This window comes from Manacus candei, unplaced genomic scaffold (assembly GCF_025592945.1).
Source record: "Manacus candei isolate 608988 ecotype Guabito, Panama unplaced genomic scaffold, ASM2559294v1 h1tg000082l, whole genome shotgun sequence".
In the NCBI taxonomy this organism is placed as follows: Eukaryota; Metazoa; Chordata; class Aves; order Passeriformes; family Pipridae; genus Manacus; species Manacus candei.
Window position 1 is genome coordinate 3,495,218 of NW_026138130.1, and position 21,540 is coordinate 3,516,757.

At 47.9% G+C, this 21,540-nt stretch overlaps 1 protein-coding gene across 4 annotated transcripts in view; it reads left to right on the forward strand.

Moving 5' to 3' along the window:
* Nucleotides 1-21,540, forward strand: part of STAB1 (stabilin 1) — a 62,247-nt gene that overhangs the window by 30,502 nt on the left and 10,205 nt on the right. For 3 of the 4 annotated variants that reach the window (XM_051811374.1, XM_051811376.1, XM_051811377.1), the window contains 33 exons: nt 307-408; nt 1,358-1,444; nt 1,792-1,903; nt 2,380-2,563; nt 2,830-2,923; nt 3,812-3,970; nt 4,781-4,876; nt 5,245-5,340; nt 5,929-5,976; nt 6,773-6,903; nt 7,320-7,431; nt 7,658-7,735; nt 8,103-8,204; nt 8,692-8,799; nt 9,244-9,375; nt 9,562-9,690; nt 10,422-10,478; nt 11,252-11,347; nt 12,417-12,612; nt 13,119-13,214; nt 14,107-14,152; nt 14,570-14,649; nt 15,548-15,673; nt 16,166-16,239; nt 16,589-16,663; nt 17,222-17,341; nt 18,327-18,374; nt 18,491-18,574; nt 19,187-19,333; nt 19,487-19,624; nt 20,245-20,304; nt 20,413-20,589; nt 21,126-21,212. In XM_051811374.1, coding sequence (XP_051667334.1) covers nt 307-408; nt 1,358-1,444; nt 1,792-1,903; nt 2,380-2,563; nt 2,830-2,923; nt 3,812-3,970; nt 4,781-4,876; nt 5,245-5,340; nt 5,929-5,976; nt 6,773-6,903; nt 7,320-7,431; nt 7,658-7,735; nt 8,103-8,204; nt 8,692-8,799; nt 9,244-9,375; nt 9,562-9,690; nt 10,422-10,478; nt 11,252-11,347; nt 12,417-12,612; nt 13,119-13,214; nt 14,107-14,152; nt 14,570-14,649; nt 15,548-15,673; nt 16,166-16,239; nt 16,589-16,663; nt 17,222-17,341; nt 18,327-18,374; nt 18,491-18,574; nt 19,187-19,333; nt 19,487-19,624; nt 20,245-20,304; nt 20,413-20,589; nt 21,126-21,212 — 3,477 coding nt within the window. The remainder of the gene's footprint in view (nt 1-306; nt 409-1,357; nt 1,445-1,791; nt 1,904-2,379; nt 2,564-2,829; nt 2,924-3,811; nt 3,971-4,780; nt 4,877-5,244; nt 5,341-5,928; nt 5,977-6,772; nt 6,904-7,319; nt 7,432-7,657; nt 7,736-8,102; nt 8,205-8,691; nt 8,800-9,243; nt 9,376-9,561; nt 9,691-10,421; nt 10,479-11,251; nt 11,348-12,416; nt 12,613-13,118; nt 13,215-14,106; nt 14,153-14,569; nt 14,650-15,547; nt 15,674-16,165; nt 16,240-16,588; nt 16,664-17,221; nt 17,342-18,326; nt 18,375-18,490; nt 18,575-19,186; nt 19,334-19,486; nt 19,625-20,244; nt 20,305-20,412; nt 20,590-21,125; nt 21,213-21,540) is intronic. The other variant, XM_051811375.1, reaches the window with a different exon arrangement.

Below are 21,540 nucleotides of genomic sequence, written 5' to 3' on the forward strand. Positions count from 1 at the left end.
CCTTGTATCCTCTCCTCCCTTCCTTCCCCACTCTCCCTACCCTCTCCCCTTACTCTTGCTCTGTCCCTCATCACAGATACTATTATTGTAACTAAAGGGCAGCACCTTGGCTCAAACTTAGGGACTGCTGGGAGCAAGAGGAGGCCACCGTGTGCCTTCACTCTTGCTGGTGCTGCCATAACTGTATCTTGTTCACCTTGGCTCCTCGTGAACTTCCTCAGCTCACAGATAAGGTGTAGCTGCTCTCTGCAGCAAAAAGAGCAAAGGGGAAGGTGACAGTGCTGATGACTTGTTTTGTTTGTACAGGAACCAACGCTCTCCCCAAAAGAATGTGTCTACATCCATGATCCAGAAGGCCTGAATGTCCTGAAGAAGGGATGCGCCAGGTACTGCAATCAAACCATCACGGTGAGTGTGATGGAAAACCACATTCCCTCTGACAGGGGCTCAGCTCTGCTCCTCCTCATTCATCAAGCAGAGCTCTGACTCCTTGAGCTGAGAGGGTTGGGTGGGATCTAAAGGAAAGCTGTCCCATGCCAAAGCTGTCCCCAGGACCATCACATGATGTAGCTACCTGCTTTTTCTTTGTCAGAGAGAACACGGGGTACCAACCTGCTGCAAATATGAGAAAGCAGCTCAGTTAAACCTGAGTGCAGTAAATAAATAAAATAAAGCCCCCCCAGTTGTGACCAACCAAGCTGCAGGAAGCCATGGGGCAAATGGTGCAGAGTTAACTGGGGTGTCCCAGCTTTAACATTTCTCCCAAAGGAAGCTGAGCACAGGGAAAGTGCTGTAAGCTGTGAAGTGATTGCATCCTGTTTATGGACCATTGTCAGATGGTTCAGTAAAGTCTCTCCTTGCGAATTTATGGACCTCATGTTTGCCTGCAGCTCCTGAGCTCTCAAAGTGCCAGCTGCATGGAATGATTTGGGGGTGTTTCATGAAATACTGCTGACTGTTTGTCTTTGGTTGTTCTTCCATTTATGAGTTGTGACAAGGCCAGCAATCCAGGACTGCTGCATCCTGCAAAGGAATGCAGTCCTGGGCAAGAATAAAGAGGGAGTGAGTGGACCAGCACTGTTAAAGAATTAAAAGCTCATAGAAAACATGGACCCAATTTGTTTAAGTCAGAGAGAGAGAGCAGAAAATAGTGGTTTGTTCTGAGAACAGTCTGTGAGCAGAAAGCAGGATTTTATTGAAAAATAAGTGCAGGAGGTCCTAGACACACAGATGCCAAAGGTGACAGTCCATTTCAGTCCGTGGCAGAGATGAGGATTTCAGAAGTATGAGCACAGGATGGCTCCAGGCAGTTCTTGTCAAGTCATGCCATACTTTACCAATTTTGCTTTTGTTTCAGAAACCTGGATGCTGCAAAGGATTCTTTGGTCCAGACTGCATGCCATGCCCAGGGGGATTTTCCAGTCCATGCTATGACCGGGGAAATGTAAGTGTGAAGGATCCTGCTGCATTGCAATGAGCAGTTCCATCAGTGTGGTTTGAGGGTGTAGCTGTAGGTAGGTACAATTCAGAGTTTGTGGTCTAGGGCTGAACCTGCAGTGGTAGAAGCAGAAGATCCAAAGAAAATGGCACATACTCAGTGGGTTTTCTTTCTTGACCTCTAATGCGAATCAGGTCATGGCTGTTGTGGGATTTTGCATTGCTACCACCACTCTTCAAAGTCCTATTTGTTACTGCAAGTATCAAAGTGCCTTTGATGGATATCAGTGTCTTGGTTTTCCCTTTGTTCCCTGAGCTTCAATCATTTTGATTTCATCTTTGTTTTCCTTCCAGTGCAGCGATGGCATTCAGGGGAATGGCAACTGTCACTGCTTTGAGGGTTTCAAAGGAACAGCCTGTCACATCTGTGCAAACCCAAACAAGCACGGCGAGAACTGTGACGAAGGTTGGTGACTGATGGAGAAACTAGAGGAGAATGTAGGACAAGGATATAGTGCAGGTTCATGTATCCTGGATTCCCTTCTGGCAAGACCAATGTCATGAAAGAAGTGATAGAAGTGCCATCATGGCTGTCCCTTCAAACAGCAGCGGAGAAAACACATTTGATATGACAGTGGTGATGGGAGTTTTGGAAACATCAACCAAATTTAGATCTCTCCTGCTAGGAAACAAAAGATAGTTGACAATGACCTTGAGCCTGATAGCTTAAATTTGAGCCTGTCCTTACAGCCTATAAATAACATGGATCCAGGATCTGTTCCGTGGCCAGGTTTTGAGTTATAATGGATGTCTCTCAGCAGATGTCTCTCTGTCAAAGACAAATGGGATGATAACTGAGGTTGTGAAGGAAAGTTGAGAGTCTACACTGTGATGGATGTTGGACTTTTTGTACTTACTGATCTTACTCCATGTGCTTGACAGACTGTGGTTGTGTCCATGGTGTCTGTGACAACAGGCCTGGCAGTGGTGGTGTGTGTCAGTCCTGGTCCTGTAAGGAGGGATACACCGGGAAATTCTGCGACAGGACATCCAAGAACTGTGGCCCGAGTGGGCTGTCCCAGTACTGCCACCAGAACGCTGTCTGCAGCCTCAACGACACAGCAAGGTCAGTCTGTGTGGCAGGTGCACTGAGGGGCACATTGTCACTGCACAGTGTCACTGTGCAGGCACTCACAGCTGTGGGGCTGCCAGCCCGTGGCTCTGTGTGTGTCTGTGTGCCTGTCTCACAGGATTGTTTGAGTGACTCAGCCAACCTGCTAGAAACCAAGTCAGGCTCTTCCTTGCTTGAGAGGCTCATTCTGCCTTTGTGCTCTCTGCTGGCTTTCAAAGGGACTGCTCCACCTGTGTCCCTTTTGTGCTTATACTTTTAAGGTGCATCTGCATGGATGGATACGAAGGTGATGGGTTTTCCTGCCAGCCCATCGACCTGTGCAGTCAGCCAGAACGGGGAGGTTGTTCACAGAATGTAAGTGGGGTCAGACTGTGAAACGTGGAGAAGCAGCTCCTGTCAATCAGAGCAGGGATCCAGGACTCCTGGGACTGTTACAGACTTTGTGTGCTAAATTTCCCTGTCTGTAAGATCAGGTGCCTGAACATGGTCATTGCAAAGATGTCAGTCATTTGAATTGGTGCCAAAATGTGATGCTCCAAGGAGAGTTTGGATGGTTTGCACCAGATATTTTGGCAGCTATAGAAATTAGCTGTACAAATAATTTTTGGTTTGCATTGATATTCCCCTCAAACTCTTCTAACATGTATTAACTTCTCTGTTGTGGTGTTCAGGCTGTAGCTTAACTGTGAGCTCCTACTCACATTTCCAGTAGCCATCAACACTACATTATTATCCATAGTAAAAAACATGATGCTTTATGATGACAATTACTGCCAAATGGTCAAACCTCATCACAAATTAGACTCCTCAGCAGGAGGAAGATATTTGGGCATGTAGAAGGAAATAGGATGTACTACTGGGTACAAAGTAGGTCTTTCCTGAGAGAGATCTGCTCTCCATCATTAATTTAATCCCACATGTCAGGCAGATTGTGGTCCTCCTCTTTAGGAAATACTTTTTCTATAATGGAAGAGCTTTACAGGATGATAATGAATGCCCTGGGAGTTCTGAACCTATGCACAAGTGTCTCCCTCTCTTAAAACACAAAATGTTTCCAGAATCACTTTACTATGAAGTTTTCTATGACTTTTGTGGAGAAGATGCTTCCATCCCTAGTGCTGGAACCAGAGTTGGTCATTCAGAAATTCTCCACAGTGTGATGAAGGAGATTTGTTGCTGTATTTTCACTGGTCTCTCTCCCTTCTACTGAGTGTAACTCTTTCTCTCTCCCCTCTCCTGAAGGCCCTGTGCACCAGTACAGGCCCTGGCACTGCCACATGCCAGTGCAACGTGGGCTGGACCGGGGATGGGAAGGTGTGTGTGGCCATAGACAACTGCATGCTGGAGAGCAGAGGGAACTGCCACCTCAACGCTGACTGCGTCTACATCGGCCCTGGGCAGGTATGGGCAAAGCTGGGTAGCCTGATGGTGGACTTAACATTTCCTCAGCTGCTCTGAGATGGCCTGGGGTTGCCAGAGGTGAAAACTGGGCTGGCCAGCAGCAGAGCCTGCTTGTCTGCTGCCAGAAGCTCCAGGGACAGCTGCAGCCTCACAGTGCACTGGCATGTGAGATACACGGGTGTGTTTGGGGATCCTGCTGGACTCTGAGATTTCATGCAGCAAAGGGAAGAGACCAAGCTTCATAATCCAGCTTGGTCTAAGGCATCAGTTGCTGCGTCCCCTGTTCCCAGACCACAGCACTGATAAGCATGTGCAGCTGTTCAGATAGTCCGTGGAGGGAGCTGGTCCAGGAGGAAGGCACACAGGAGAGGTGGCTTCCCAGGGTACTGCTTCTCAAGGTGCTTCTTCCCACTGAACAAGGGGAGTGTTGGACAATGTGCTGAAAATAGGTACCAAGTCTTTAGCAGATTTTAGTGAGGTGAGATGTGAAAGCAGCAGGGTTTGAAATTAACTCCTTTCCTCTTTCTGCCATTCACAAAGTCTGTGTCATTGCCTGAAAAATCAGAAATAAAGGTGGAAACCATTGTCTTCAAGAGACCCCCATGGCAAACAGTGCAAGGGATCAATGCACTTGAGGAACCAGGCAGCGTGTGTGCTGTGAGAGAGGATGATGCTCTGCTAAGGAAATATCTCCACATTTCCAGGTCTTGAGGGACCAGGAGGAAAACTTGGGAAAATAAATTAAGTTTTGCTGCCCTAGACCCGTTTTGGGTAGCAAATGAGGACACTGATATTGTCTCTTTCTTGCAGAGCAAGTGTGTCTGCAAGAGGGGTTATGCTGGGGATGGCCACAGCTGTGATGCAATCAACCCCTGCCTCATGGACAACGGTGGCTGCCACGACTTGGTGAGTAGCCAAAGAGCTGTCTCAGGGCTGGCACAGCAGTGGGAGTTCATCTGCTCCCTGACAGAGGATTTGCAGCCATGGCATTGAGAGAATTGCAAGGTTTTATGTTATGTCACCTTACTGTCATGCCACCAAGATGCTGTGAAGGTGGATCCTCTGATTTTTGTGAGTTCACACAACCAAAGATATTGCGTAGGCTTAGCAGCATGAGATGCACGTTCAGGGCCACCATACAGACAACAGGAGGAAGGTGCCTGTGTGGGCTGCTCTAGCCCAGGCTGTGGAAGGCCAGAATTCAGTTCTGAGATCAGAGTAACACTGCATCACCTGTGTTTGCTCTCTAATTTCCCCTTTCACTGTATTCCCAGGCTACATGTGTGCCCCTTGGTGGAGGAGAGAGATCCTGTGTTTGCTCTGAAGGCTACATGGGGGATGGCATGACGTGCTACGGGGACATTCTAAAAGTGAGTGACAAGCAAATATCTGAGATCCTTTTGAGGCTGGAGAGAACTGGCTCTGCTCTCACTTTACTTTTTACTGTTACCTGAGTTGACTTCTCCCGGCACCAGCCTGACAGCACAAGTGTATTCCAAGGCCACAGGGGCAGAACTGATGCCAAGGCCAATTTTTGCCAGTGAAAAAATTGGCAATAATTTCTAAACTGCTTCACCACTGTGCAGGGTGCACCTGTCCTGTGCAATAAGTCATCTTTTCTTTGTTGTTTAGAAGGTTTTTCAAGTCAGAGCTTGCCAGGCCCATTTTCTGTCATCAGAAATATCAAAGGCCATTGTGGATTTAATCCTTGTTCCTGGTAAACATGAGCAATTGCAGATGAATTGAAAAGAGTTTATTTGGCAATATAGATTTAATGGCTGAAATCTGCATTTAGGAGTGCCCATCTCTCTCACAATACACAGTGCCTGTGCTGGTTGTGAAGTGAGAGGAATGTCTAAATCATTATTGCCAGATTTGGTATCGCAAAGGGTTCCTTTCCCCCAGCCTTGCACCCTGTGCTCAGCAGGGGTAACTCTTCTGTTGTTTCTCTTTGGAAGGAGCTGGCCAGGAATTCCCACTTTGCGGGTTTCTACAGCTGGGTTAAGGTAAGAGCAGCCAAGGGATGCCCACACAGGTAAGGTCTTAGAGGACCAGCAACTCCATTTATCTTTTTCAGTAGAGAAAAACAAAAAAGCAGTGAAGGAGAAATTGTTATAGAGCAGGCATGTAGGAAAGCTGTGGAGTTTGTGGTACAGTGAGGGTCATAAGTGTGTTTTGGGGGCCTTGTTTCTAGCACGGGAGGGAGCTGGGCTGTGTTACACTGAATTTTCATGGTTGTACCATCTGTAACTCCTGACCATCAAAAAACAGCTCAGAAGGAAAGAAGAAAGGGTAACATGGTAATGCTATTTTTCAGAAGAACATCCTTTGAGAAGTTAGACTGTATGTTCGCACCTTTTCTTGTTACTGCTTCCCTATCTCTGGTGTGGGAATGGCAGAGACACTCCACAGACTGCAGCAAGTCTCTGGAAATGCACTATGATGGATGGCCTTTAACTGAGCTTTAGCTCACCTGTCCTGCACCATACACTGCTTTTGCCAGCAATAATCTTGGTCCCTCCCCTAAGAGTGATGTTGAGGGTTCAGAAGGGGTTTATGGCTATGACTGAATGGGTTTAAAAGGTAACTGCAGCACAAAAGTAAGGCTTAAAGCAGCGGGTTTTCCTTTGGCAATCATGCCTGGGAGAGCCAGGAGAGCCTGCTGTGCTGCTGAACACATGCTACCTTCCTACACATCCCTTTCATACGACTGTGAGAGTGGGATGGCTGTTGGTTGTGTTTTGCACTATAGATGTAGCAGTGGCGTGTCTTATTTGTTCATTTTTGTGCTTTGGACAACAGAAATCTCTCTTCAGCATCCCAGCAGGAACCAATGTCACTGTCCTGGTGCCATCAGAGGCAGCTATCAAGAACTTGAGTGACACTGAGAAAGATTTCTGGTTGACCCCCTACATGCTGCCATTTTTAGTCAGGTATGAGGAGCCTCCTGCTTTTCGTTTACTCTGCCAAATAGCAGTAACAGAGCCATGAACTGGATTTCTGCTTGCACATGACCAATAAGGAGTTATCTTGAAATAAATATAGAAGGAAATTTAAATATCTAGCAGGCAAAGCACTTAGTAGGCATTTAAAACATAACAGACCACAAACCATTGGAAATGGGGGTTTTTTCATGTATTTCACATATTTTCAGACAGAGATTTCTGTGTTTTTTCAGAGAGAGATTTTTGACACAGATGGCATCAGAACAAGTAATTCCCTCCATTGTTCTCTCCACATACTTAATTACTTTATGTGAGAGGTGTGAATGTTGGGTGGTACAGTCTTATCTCCCTGTTGTTACCAACAGTTCCTTAATCTTTTCTTTACCTGCCTTTGTTCCCTCCAGGGCCCACTTTCTGGAAGGTGTCTTCACTGCTGAAAAGCTCAAAAAGTACAACGGGCCAGAATTACCCACTCTCAACCCACAGACCAGATGGCAGATAAACACCACGAGCAGTGTAAGGGTTTCTTACATAAGGCTCGTGCACCCATCTCAAATTTGACTGTTTAAGAGCTGCTGCATCCAGTGGGGAGCCTGGGTGGGGCAGCGATGCCCTCAAACACAAACGTCTTTCAAAAACTGTATCCACACTAACCATGTGCAACCTTGAAAGAAAATATATCTGGTTTGCACTTACTTGGTAATTTCTAACCTTTTTGCTTCTCCCTCTGGTACTTTTGCAGGTATTAACCATCCAGAATGCAAGTATAGTTGTCAGTGACATCCCTGCCAGCAACGGCATTATCCATGTCCTCAGTAAGGTACGACACTGGGAAACACTGCAGCTGTAGCAACAGGTTTGTGTTGCAGCCTCTGTAGTGGGGCCAAGGAGGAATACATGTCTGGACAGTTAGGAAGAGATATAAAGGCAAAAATATATCAAGTTATCACAAGTCCTGACATATGTTTCCTGTGCAGCACTGTTTAATGTTTAAAACATTTGTCTCCAGGACAAGCAGGAGGGGAGTTCCCTTCTCTTGGCTGACAGAAGAAGTGTCCAGGCTATTGCAGAATTGTGTAAAATGAGGCCTTTTCTAATTGCCTTTCTTGCAAGCAGGGCAGGAGTCTGATGTGACTCCCCACAGGGTCCCTTGCCCAGCCCTGCTTATGAACTCACTTTTCCCCCAGGTTTTGTTGCCGCCTTCAGGAGATGTCCCACCGAGTCCTCCTGGGCTGCAGGAACAGCTCGAGTCAGTGGCCTCATTCAGCACGTTCAAGGAGTTGCTAGAGGTAAGCAGCTGAGGTGAGCACTGCTGTCACTCTCAGAACTGTCTTTTGAGCAAAGTCCCACCTTACCCTCTACTGGTGGAACAAAATTTGGACTGCCTGGTGAGGAAAGGGAGATCACCTGTTTCCCACCATTCATCAGGAATCTTCTAGGAAAGCTCTTTTGAGCAGCCAAAGAGGTATGTAATTACAGTTAGATCTCTAGATCACTGGCATGTATTACAGTGGAAGATGACCTGCCTACTGCAGGTGCTCTCATGCCTGACAGGGCAGAGAAGCCTGGAGGGAAGGGAAGGCTTGTTCATAGCTGAGAAGGTACGCTTAAGTCAGCCAGGACAAGGAGCAAGCAATCAGATGTGTGTGACTGAGCAGAAGTTCTATATTCCACTTTCAAGCATTTCCTCTTGCCTTTGTAATTGGTTTCGTGTGTGGTTTGGTTTTTAGTGAGTATAAGAATAATAACTAATGTTACTGTTTGGACATTTTTTAGCAATACCAGCTCACTGGGAAGATCGAGTCCTCTGAAAAATACACCATTTTTGTTCCTGGAAATAATTCCATTGAGGAGTACTGCCACGCTGCCAATGTGACCCAGTTGGTAAGCTCACTGCCTGCCTGCAGTCTGAATATGTACACACTGTTTCACCGTGGAGAGGAGACACACATCTGATGCTAAAAGCTGGGAGAAATGTGGCACAGAAATGAGAGCATCTCCTGGGGTGTTGCAATGGGATCTGAAAAGAATATCAAGGCTCAAATACTGATTAGATTAGTATGTGGATAGGTGACACGATATATTCCCTTTCCTGGCTGGCTGTGGCACATCTGTGACAATTTGCAGACTTCTGGAAGGTCTGAAAACATTTAGGGCTTCATCAAGTAAGAGAATTATTGTGTGACCAGTCACCTGTGATAGAGAGTTAATAGGTTCTGTGGGCTTAATTAGCTGTTACAGATGCTTAGGAACATTTTTTATGCCATACCTCTGAATTGCAGGGAAGAAGTCAAAATAGTCCTAATATTTGTATTTTTCTGGATTTAGGACAATGCAACAGTGCAGTACCATGTTGTACTGGGAGAAAAGCTCTTGCCCACAGACCTGAGAAGTGGAGTTCATAAGAACAGCATGTTGGGGCTCTCCTACTGGCTAATGTTTTACCAGAACAGCACCCAGGTAAGGGAGGCAGACTGTTCTGCCACTTGAGGATCTGGCTTGACCTATCACTTCGTAAGGCTGGGGCTGGATACACCCATTTCTGTTTTCCACACCCTTGCAAGTTCACTGCTGTGACTGTCTGACAGCTGCCAGGCAATCCATGCAAAAGGAGTTTTCTTCTTGCTGTTTTCTTCTGCTTTGCAGAAGTTTGTCAATAATATTCCTTTGGATGGAAAATTCCTCGAGACCAAGAATGGAATGCTGGTCGGGGTGTCGCAGGTGCTCCAGATACAGAAGAATCGTTGCACTGCCAACACCACCACCATACAAAAGGTAATGGTGGTGACCAAGGAGATGATCACCATTTCTCAGGGTTTCTCCACCTGCTGAACCAAACTGATGGATAACAGACAACCTGCCTTGTCTCTCCTCATGGATGAGACAGTAGCTTGTGGTCTGACCCCAGATGAACCTCATGTGAAATGGGACATCCTGGAGACTTGGCACATCCTAGACTCAGATTCTGTACTTCTAATGCAACAGATCTGCAGCTCTTGTGCAGATCACATTCAGTTCCCTTACTGGGGCTCTCTCAGTGTTCCAACCTTGGTGCAGGCTGATGCAGGGACTCCCAGATACTCAGCTGTGGAAGGAGAATCCAGTCCAATTCTTGCATGCCATGGCCACAAACTGCCCTAGAAAATGCTGTCTGGGCTGCCAAGGAGTCATGACCAAAGTCCAGCTTGCATGAACCTTGCGGCTCTGAAGATTTCAGGGTCAGACTGAAGTAGGTCTGCCTGCTACAGATCAGAAAAAAAGTATTTGCAGCCTTGCATGAAGGAACTCCAGGTCTTGAGAAAGCCCTACCCAGCTCAGAGATTCAGGAAAGGTGTAGCACTTGATCTCTTCTTTTGGTGTTCTGAGCCATGGAGTTAAATACATCTTTGTCTTTGTCCCAGCCAGCAGCCAGTACAGCACCATTTGTGCTGTAATTCAGGGTTAGTGTCTTGGTGTGATGTGGGTAGAGGGCACACATGTGACTTGTCCTGTTCTCTGTGCCCTAGTCAAGATGCGGCAAGTGTGAGAAGGGGATCAAGTGTCCTCCTGGATCAGTTCTTGTGGTGAGTCTTTGATTCATGTGACAGTTCACAGACTATTTGCAGATAGTGCTTTGATGTCCTTTTATTGCTCTATGGATGATATCTTGATACCTGAAAAAATGTGCCCTTGAGTCCTCAGTGGCTCATCCATTACCAAGGTTTGTAAGAGAAAGCAGAAATCAAGGGAAGGTTACAGAGGAAAAACATGGGCATGGATCGCGAGGCTCTGTACAAAGCTTTTTTAGGATAAAGAATTTTAGGAGCCCTTTAGTTTCCCCACTTAGCAGAGAAGAAAAGATGTCTTTTTTTTTTTTTCATCTTTCACTCTTTCCATATCAAGGAAAGCCAGTTTAGAGGTGCCAGCAGCAATTTCCCTGCCTGGACCATTGGTTTGTTCACACAGATGGGCTGGTTGTGCCTGTAGCTTGTTTGTGAGTGACAAACATTTCCAGAGAGGAAAATAACTAAGCATCTTATCTCCATGCTGACTGTGAATTGCATAACAGCTACATCTGGCTTCATAGGCTTCATTGCTTTACTCTATGCCCAGAATTTTCCAATTCTTTCTTCTCATTATTCAGACTGACATGTGCAGCAAGGATTTGGCAGGTGACAGAATTGACTCTGTGTGGTGACCTCACATCCAGAGAAGCCTCATTGGTCTCTGCTCTGGATAGTCCAAATGTTTAGGGCTGTTCCTGTAGGACACAAAACAAGATATGAACTAAAAACTACATTGTTTACCTAAATATTGTAATATCTTTTCTCTGTGTCTGTATTAATTATATCCTCAGGAACTGCCGGGGAGCAAGAATCTCGCTCGCTGCGAGCTGCGCTCCGGGGATGCAGGGATACTTGGCTGCCATTTCACCTGTGCAAAAGTTTCTCTGGTGAGAAAAACATTTGCCTCTGATTCATTTTGACAAAAGTGAGATGGGTATCAGCAGTACAGCTATGGAAGTACAGGCTGTGCTGAAGTCCTGGCTGTGTCCGTGCCATGGCATAGCTGAGGCTGGACCTGTCTGGGATCTGCTCTCCATCCTGGAGATGGAGGGCACTGGAGCAAAAACAGACCTGCAGGAATGTCTGCACAGTGATGGATTGTGATCTGCTGCTTTGGTATTGTTGCCCTGGGTTTTGTCCTGCAGAGGAAGAGAAGGAGTTGAATGTTTGTAGTCTGGTTTCCTGAGGAAGTGAGGCATGAATGATGGTATTTTCCTTATGCATGTGCCTTCCCGAATAACTGATGACTAATTGGAGCCGAATCAAAGGGAGGAGCAGAAGGTCTTGCACCTTATGTTAAATGACGGCCCCTACCAGTTTTGTGAAAGTGTGTGTCTGGGATAAAACACTTGAAAAGGAAATGGCAAAAGAAAAACTTGCATGAATTTGAGGTCTTATAGGTATAGCAGCATCTCTTGGGAAAGTTTAGTGGGAATGGGAGATTGAAGAGAAGGAAGAGAGGGAATTGGACATACAGAGAGAGCTTCAGTCAGCACTTATACCTCACTGGGCACTTCTGCATCCCTTCATTAGATGATGTTTCTTTTCATCTATACTTGGTTCCATCATGGTTTCTTCCCTCCATGGGTAGATGCAGAAAGAAGAGAGTGCAGTTAATTTAGGCTTTGGAATCAAATCAGCCTCTCTCTGCCCAACAGAGAGACACAGGCAGGAAATAGGCTGGAGGGGCACAGAACTAAACATCTGAGTTACTCACCAAAGGGCCAGTGTTGCTCTAGGGCCATGCAGACCTTTACATGAAGCTCTGGGCCACAGAACACCCTGGTTTAGGGTGTTCACTCAATCCTACCTGTGCACACACCTGGCTCTTTCATGTGTTGTCAGAACTATGGCTATTGCATAGTTAAAGCAATAGAGCAGCTTCCCCAGTGAAGCTGCACCTCATCTGTGCCGCACAGGAGGGCTCATCCCAGCTTGTTCTTGTTGGTTTTCCAGAGGTCCGTCTGCTGCCCCGGCTACTACGGACACATGTGCGAGATGTGCCCAGGGAAGCCAGGCCAGTGGTGCTCTGGGAACGGGGAATGCCAGGATGGCATGGAGGGCAGCGGCGAGTGCCGGTGCCTGGAGGGTTTCCACGGCACTGCCTGTGAAATGTGTGAAGTGGGACGATATGGAGCTGACTGCAAATCAGGTGACACCAATGGCTACTGCAGCTTGTCTCGAATGTCCTGCTTGCAAAGGGGGAAAAGTGGCCACATCTCAGCTCTTGGGAGGGGTGGTGGGAAGGGAGAAATATCCCAAAGGTTCTGAGACAGGCAAATGGCTGGCAGGCCACAAGAGTGAGACAATGCGAGTGAGTGAGTGAGTGAGTGAGTGAGTGAGCGAGCACTTGTGGTCAGCCAGAGCAGTGGCCCCATTTTTCATCCTCAAGCCAAAGCATGTGCTGTGCTGTGCTGCTCATCCTGTTGCCACCCAAAACCAAGATGTTTTTCTACAGAAAGTAGAGGCAAGTGGTCTATTCCTGGGCTTTTTGGCCTGGCAGTGAGGGAACAGGAGCTGATACTCCTGTGACATTTTCTTTATGGCACTTTGGTGAGCTGGATTAGGAACAGAGCAGCCAGCAAAATGGCAGCAGGTCTCTCTGCTTGTGAGAGCTGGTTGGTTTGACAGTGATGAGTGTTTGTATTCCCCCTGCAGAATGTGCCTGTGACAACGGGATATGTAACGATGGACTGCAAGGGGACGGGAGCTGTGACTGCTTCCCAGGGTGGAAGGGCCCCACCTGCCAAGAGAGTACGTGAGTGTGAAGGGGCCTGTGGTGTAACACTGTCTTTTTAGCACAAAAATCTGTGTGATCCTCTTTAGTTGCCAGAGGAATTCTGTGTTAGCTGAGCAAGGTGACCACAGTCTCATTTTCATCCTCCTGAAAGCTTTTCAGACTGTGCTCGCTCATTCCCAGACAGAAGCTGCATTTGTGGTTTAACTTCCCCAACAGCACATGAACCCTTGAGATCTCTGGATGAAACTCATATTGAGAAAAGCCCATCCCCTGCTTCCTTCTCCACTGAGACTGGGGCACCACAATAACAGCCCTGTGAGAGAGAGAGATGGAAGCTTTCAGCCAGATTGGGTTGACCATGACTCCTGTTACTTGCCTAAAAGGGTGGCAGGACTTCACTTGAATTTTAAAAGGGCCACAGTGTGTCTGCAGAGCTGCTTTTTCTGCTCACAGATCTATTCATTTAGGTGAGCTCAGGCTGTATCCTGCCATTATCAGTAAATCTGTCATTGTGTGTCAAAATAACACGTTGAAGGTGGACTTGGGATTTTGTTTAGCATTTGGGTGGAGAGAAACCTGAACTTCTAAATACTTTGGCATTTTAAAGGTTTGCATGCAAAGACTTATTTTATAGTGAAGTCAAACACTTTGGGGGTATTTAGAAATAGAAACTGAGTGGAGGTGTCCTATCTAGTGTAAATGTAAAGCATGAAAACAGTTCATCTTTTGCTTTAAAAGGACCAAAGCCAAATGGCTCTGTATGTCTGGATTAATGAGGCTTCAGTCCTTGTTTCATTCCTAGCAGTGTGGAGGCCTTTTGCAGGGCCCATTTCTCTATCTGGCAGAAATGGCCCCAACAAGTGCTAAACTGAAATTGCCAAGTCACGTTTGTGTCTTCTCTTGCAGGAATCAAGACTGACCTATGCAATAACACCTGCCATCAAATGGCCAAGTAAGTGCAGACAAGGGGCTGAGTCATCCATGTGTGTTTGTGAGTGTTTTACTCAGAGGTGTTTCTCTGTTTAGGCCTTTGCAGAGGTGTGGGAGAAGGTGCCTACTCATTTAAAATGGAACTAAAAGTTAGTTCCATTCTGGGAACTCTCTTTGGTGCTGAGCCACATCTGTTTTCCCCAAGGATTTTGTCTGTCTGAGCATAAATTCATTCCAAGTCCCTTCTGCATGTGTGGATGGCCTGGATGCCAGGTCCTGGCCAGCATGACTTGAGTGTTTGGTGCTGTAAAGAAATCCACAGCATGTTCCTCCTATGGTCATTGTGGGCTCTGCACATGCCAGACTTGTACTTGTTGTCCCACTGGCTGAGCAAATCAGGAGGTGCCGTCAGTGATTGTTTATCCCTTTCTTGTTTCAGCTGCCTCAATAGTTCCACAGATTCCCTACCTATGTGCTTCTGCTCTGCTGGATACACAGGGAATGGGACCCATTGCACAGGTACATCCACCGAAGACACGGTGAAATAAATTCTGTGATGTTGCCAGAACAAAGATCACTCAAATCCTTTTCCTCTCAGTCATCCATCATGAGCTCTGCTGTGCTTTGGTAGAGAAGTTTTCCAGTCCAGAGCTTTACACAGGATACTCTTGATGTTGCTAAAGCTTGTGAGAGAGGGATAAAAAGGCAGGAAAGTGTAGGAGGGCAGTTTCTATTGCCTGTGGAGAGAGATGCACATGAATGGGTTGTATTTGTCCTGATATTACAGCAATGGTGGCAAAGATATAACAGTTTTGGCCATGAATCCCTGGAATATGGATGTTTCAACTCCCTAGAACTTTGTGATTCTTCTATTTGCTGACCATGCCAAAAACAGATAGAAGCAGTGCAGCAGTTGTGCCAAAATGAGGTAGAAATTTGGGATACCACTCCAGAGCTACATTACAAACCTGGTCTATGTCAAAAGCAAACAGACTAGGAAAAAACAAGTGATAAAATTGTAACAGTCAGAACACTGGTAGACATTTCAGTATCTTTTCAGTATTGTCCTTGTTGAAATGTGAGTGAGAAGGGGAAAAAAAGATAAAAACCCCATACATTTACATTGTTCAGGAAAATATTTTTTTCTCATCTAACCATTAGTCCTCAGTGAGCAAATGCTGTGAGGGAAAGACTTATTAGTCCAGTTTGGAGGTTATTTAAGCTCATCTTACTTACTTGAACTGGCCACTCTCAGGTCTGGATGAGGCTCCAGGCCCTTAAAGGACCAACATTTTCATCAAGAAACAAAGGGATTTTAACAAGACGCGATTTTTGTTAAGGTGGATGATCATTCTGGCACAGTTGATCGTTCCCAGGTGCTCTGAGCTGATTCTGCTTCTCTTGTTTGTGGTCCCAGAAATAGATCCCTGCACTATGGACCACGGTGGCTGCTCCGTGCACGCTGTGTGCACCAAAGTGTCCCCAGGAGAGAGGACCTGTGTCTGTAAGGATGGCTACGCTGGGGACGGGACACTCTGCCTGGGTGAGTGCTCAGTGCCTGCTCTGGGGATAGCAGAGAGGCATCACTCCTGCTTAGGGGGATTCCAGCCTGAAAGCCTTAGTGTTTTGATGTCAAACCAGAAGAGCCCTGACAGGTTTCTCGCTCTGATCCATGTCATGGAGAGGCCCAGAGACAGAAGGTGAGGGCAAGCTCACACAACGGTGCTCTGAGATGAAGGTGGAGCTGGAGGAGAGTCCAGCCCTCTCATATCCTTCAGTGTACACCCAGACAGGCATGGAATTATCTGTGGGCACATTTACCACAGTTCAGAGACCCCACATGTGGCAGGAGTAGAACTTGCAGTTGCTTCCTATTCCTTTGCCACCACAAGACAGTTTCCCAGGAAGGTGTTTCCCAAAGTGGAAAGGTTCTCCCCGTTGCTTTCCCAATACCTCTTTGGACCACTAATTCCCAGCTGCCTTGTGCAATAATTTATATAATTTATTATTAATATAATTTATTGTTTTGCTGCAGAAATTGATCTCTGTCTTGAAAGCAATGGGGGCTGCCACACCAACGCTGAGTGCATCAAAACAGGCCCAAAGAAGGTGAGTATGTAGGATGGATGTCAGGATAACATTATTATGGAGATTGCCACAGCTCTGTAATTCTCTTAGAGACAGTCCTGCCCCTTGCAGTACCCTGCTTTGTGCCTGCTACCTTCCACACAGAGAAGTTGCCTGGGAAGAGCATGAAAAGATGACTGTTTCCATGAAAACAGATGGCTTTGCTGGCCAGAGGCTGGAGGCAGTCTCGGGTTATTTGTTGTGGACACAAGTGTGGTTATTCATGAATGCAGCAATGGGTGTAACACCACATGCCTTCCATCCAGGGCAGCCCTTGTGTGCTTTGTTTACTGTGTCCAAGTTTCAGATTGAGGATCTGTTCTCCCTCCAGGTTGCCTGCAACTGTCTTCCTGGTTACAGTGGGGATGGTGTGAGCCAGTGCAACCCCATCAACCTGTGTGAACAGGTATGTCTGCATTTTGCTGCTGCCAGAGGCGAAGGCCACAGCCTTGAGGTGTTCCTTTCTCCCAGCAAGAGCAACATTAGCCTGGTTGTTTGGAGCTGCCTGTCTTGCCTTTCCACATACTGGAGGGACTTCCTTGTGTATCTGGTTTCCATTGCCTCTCACAATGACCTTTGAGTGTGTTGGTCACCTGGCACTCCCTCAGTGTGGAAACAGTGACACAGGGTTGGAAGCAGGTGGGCTTTTTCCTCTCTGTCCGTTTTGTGTGGCTTGTGCCCAAAAGCTTCAGAGTAACCTGTGCTCACAGCATCACTGCCATTTCTCAATGTCCCTCTGAATCATGGGGTTTGTCATCACCCTGGGTTCCAAACTGAGGTGAGAAAGTCTTGTTTCATGGGAGGGTTTGGTCTGGAAAACCCTCAGGGATTTGGGTGAGGTTTATTCTAAGGCACTAAAGAGGGGGGAGGAAGAATGGTTTGCAGATCCCACGTGGGAGCTCCCACAGGCCGTTCAGATTGTTGGAGATGCCTCTCCATGGAGGCCTTTTGCTTTCCCTGGCAGAACAATGGAGGCTGCAGCCCCTTTGGGCTCTGCAAGTACACGGGGCCAGGCACTCGGAACTGCTCCTGCTCCTGGCACAGCGTTGGAGATGGCTTCACCTGCCGTGGCAAAGTGCATCAGGTGAGAGGCATGTGCAACACCTCCTGTGTCTGTGTCCCCTGCCCTGCAGCAAACCACTCCCTCCCATCCCAAGTGTAAGGTGCAGGTGAGCTGATCTCAGTGTCATATCAATGTGGTGTAGGAGTGGAAACAGATGCTTTGAGACAAACTCTCCATAAATCATAGGTGTGTTTGGTGTGCCAGCTGTGGGAGAGAATCACAGTAAAATGACTTTGTTCCAAAGGGAGCAATGCTGGGAACATCCTGCTGCTCTGTCAGCAACATTGGCCATACCTCCAGGGGCTGTTTTCTTCATGTTTTAGGCAAATGGGAGTGATTTGGTTTTTTCCCAAGGCAATTTACTTCTGCCCAGTGGGATGAGGGCAAGTGTCCCCTGTGGCCATGCCAGGACGTGGGATCCAGTCTGGAGGGCAGTAGTCTGTGTCCAGTTCTGTTGCCAATACAATGACTGTACTTGGGAAAGCAGGTGACCTTTCCAGCTAGTGGCAAATAAAATCTGTCATCCCGACAGCAGAGCCAGAAGAAAGGAGATGGACTGTTGTGTGCTTCTACTCTTACTGAAAGTTAGTGTGGTAAGGAGAGGGAGTTTGCCTTGCCAAGGTATGTCTGCCCTCTGGGCATCACCCCAGCACTGGTAGTGGCAGCACAGTGAGGTTAAAGCAGAGGTTTTGTGAAGCACTCAAGGTGTCCCATGAGCAAGGGACAGTTACCTGTGAGACAGCTGCTGCAAAATCAGCCAGCTTTCCACTCTGTCCATGCCATCCTGCAGCACTTGTGATGTGAATGGTGCAGGCAGAGGTCACTGTAACATCCATGTCATTTGTCCCTACAGTGCTGGTGAGGGAGGGAGGGAAGATCACTATGGTGTGTCAGGAGAACTGGTGCCTCTTAAGAGTGGGAGAGTGACCTAGGGCAGAAGGAACAGGTCACTGTGCTGGCTGGTGAGGAGCACAGTGCTAACACCAACTGATTCTCTTTGTTCAAGGAGCTTGGAAGAATTCCAGACTCGTCCGTGTTCTTTAGGATGATACAGGTTGGTAACAGCCTTGTCCCTGTCTCTGTGCAGTAAATCCCACTTTTCTGCAAAGAGTCTTACTAACTGGAACCCTGTTTTCTGTTTGCCTTCCCACAAATGCTCTTCTAACACAGGCAGAAAACATCAAAGAACTCAGTGGGGCAGGGCCTTTCACTGTCTTCGTCCCACAGACAGATTTCATAGGAAACACTACAACAGTAAGTGTCCTCCCATCCCAAGCTCTGTCAGGTGTTTCCCAGCTCCAGTTGTGGCAGTGTCCCCTCTGGGACTGCTCTGCCCAGTGAATTGAAGCAAAGGGGGTTAAAATTGAACCATGGAGAGTTAAAGGCATCCCCTGTTCTCCATCAGTGTAAGAGCAGAAGTTTGGAGGCATCTCACCAAGGAGAACCTGGGCAGGGGTGGACATGGCTCCTGTTGTAAGGAGACCCTCACTGGAGGCCCTTCTCATGGGGCTCAGAGGCACTGTGAGAACAGGGTCACATCACTAGTCCCAACCTTTTTCTCATGGGCTCCCATATGCCCAATAAAGGAACAATTCCCAAAGATCACATATCCCAGATGTCACTTCCTCAAGGAAAATGTGGTCATTTGTCCTTCCTCAAAGGACCTAAATGCTGGGTTTGTCAACCTGGTTGAAATTTCTCAAAGCTCTCAAATTGTTTTGTGCATTCCCTGTGTTTTGGAGGGACTGGCTTTCCTGCAGGTATGAGTCAGAGGGGCCTTGGGCAATCCAGGTCTGCCTCACTGGGAGCGGGGATCCTGCATGCAAGGCAAAGTGCCCCAATGTGACCTCTGTTTTCTGCCTGTAGTTTGAGGAGTGGAAGAGCAGACGTCTCCTCCGGGACCTGCTTCGCTACCACATGGTGGGTTGCCAGAAATTGCTCCTCAGTGACCTGGAAGCCCAGGAGTCCCTCACATCTTTATCTGGTCACAAAATAAAGATCACAGTGAACGAGGTAATTCCCTTCCCTGTCCCACCTGTCAGGATGTCCCTTCTGCTGTCATTTGAAGCCACTGTGGTTGTGGCAAGTGGCTTGCCCAGGGCCCACAGATGGCTCAGAGGGCAGTTCCATGGCTGTGAATGCCCCATCATGTCCCCTCTCCCCCAGAATAGCATCTTTCTCAACGGGGAAGCCAAGGTGGTCATGAGTGACATCATCGGCGTGAACGGGGTCATCCATTTCATCGACAAGATCCTCATTCCAAGTGACCTGGTGGACCGTAACATCTCCTCCAAGCTCTCATTGGTGAGGCTGAAGGCAGGGCTGTGGTGAGGGCAGGGCCAGGATCTCTCTCCCAGTGGCGCTGCCTCAGCACAAGGCTGCGTCAGCTGCTCTTCCTCCCTCTTCCTGACTGTGGAGGGGTTGTCTGAGGGCATGGATTTGGCTTGTGAAGGTGACAGCACTTGTGGCATAGCCATATTTGTAACAGAAGGAGCCTTATCTATCACTAGGGAACAGCAGTACTGGATGTAGGTGGGGAGATGTGTCCCATGCCAACCATCACACTTTTTTCCAGCGCAGAGCAGATTGCAGCGTGAGATTGCCAATGCCTCTCTGGTACTCCTCAAGCAAGCACTAGGAGCTTATACATCCTGCATTTTACACAAGATAACATTTTCTGTACAGCACAACAGGGTGCTGGAATTCATCCCAGCTCCTGCCATAGCAGCGTCTGTCCAGGATGAATCAGAAAAGCAGGGGCTGCCAAATGCCATCCCTTTCCAGGCCAAATCATCAGCACGATGGTGACAGAGATAAACTTGTGTTTAGCTGCTGCAGTTGTTAACTGCCTGGTTTCTCCAGTGTGTTGCTGGTGCTGGAGGGGGAACCCTTAGAGACAGTTGCTTGCTTTCCTCCCTCTGCAGCAGAACGTCACGGAGGTGGCAGAGGCCTTTGGGTACAGCATTTACAGCAAGCTGCTGCAGGTGAGTGACCTCACACGGGCTGCTCTGTGGGGAGGTGGTTTTGTGCACGTGCACGTTCAGTTTTGGGGCTTGTGGCTTTTCCTTTGTGTCCCCTGTTACCTCGGGCAGGACGCGGAGCTGCTGCCGCTGGTCAGTGACCCCCTGCACAGGCCCTTCACGCTGCTGTGGCCCACGGACGCCGCCTTTACCGCTCTCCCCGAGGACAGGCAGAAGTACCTGTACCGCAGGGAGCACCGGGACGTGCTGGCCTCCTACCTCAAGGCACACATGATCAGGGACACCAAGGTAAATGTGATGGCACACAGGCTGCTGCTTCCTGAGGCCACACGTGGTGCCACCGCCTGCCTGTGGTTACGTCAGAGTGACCTCACCAAATTATTGCTGCTGTGGAACACGCAGCACATCAGCTGTCTAGGGAAGACCCAAAGCTGTTTGAGCATTTGAGGCAACTACAGCTTCATCATGAGCCTCTGCGGGCTGAGCTGAAACCTTCTGTCATCACCTTCCTGGGGAGGCCACATCACTGCTAGAGTGTCATTGCAAGGCTCACAAACAGGCTCTTTTCTACAGGGGTGATAAACAAGGGAAAAGTCCAGCTGAGAAAAACTAGGGCCTGCTTTCACACACTGGACTCTCGTGTTCAGGAATCTGGGATTAACCCAGCATTGTTGTGCTGTGCCACCCCACACCAACTTCATGTACTGCCACGTCACACCCTCAGAGTGTGGCTGCTAACCCCTGTCCTCATCAGGCAGCATCCCATTAGTATGAACTGCCAGTTTTGCCTGTCTCTCCCTTCACATTCTTTTTATTTCCCTCAGATTTTTGCTGGTAACATGCCCCAGGTCGAAACCATACGGACCATGCATGGCTCCACCATCTCGTTCAGCTGCAGCAAAACCCACGTGGTGAGTGCTGGTAATGCTGGGCTCAGGTGTCCCTGGGCATGGCCATGGAGCCACTGGTGCTTCTGGCAGGAACTGAACACAGAGTTGGGGTGCTTGCAGGCAGCTGAGCTGTAGAGAGGCTCGAGATGTTGTGTTCAGCTCAGGGAGGTGTGGGGGTGTGTGGCACCTGCACACACATGTCACAATGACCTGGTTGCAAAACCACCCCCATGGTACCACAGCCTTGGCACATGTTGGACAGAGGCCATCCTTAGGAGAAGTGGCCATGGAAAGTGTTATTCAGGAAAATATTGTCCAGGATGTGAGTACAGAGATTTTGGAGAGTTCT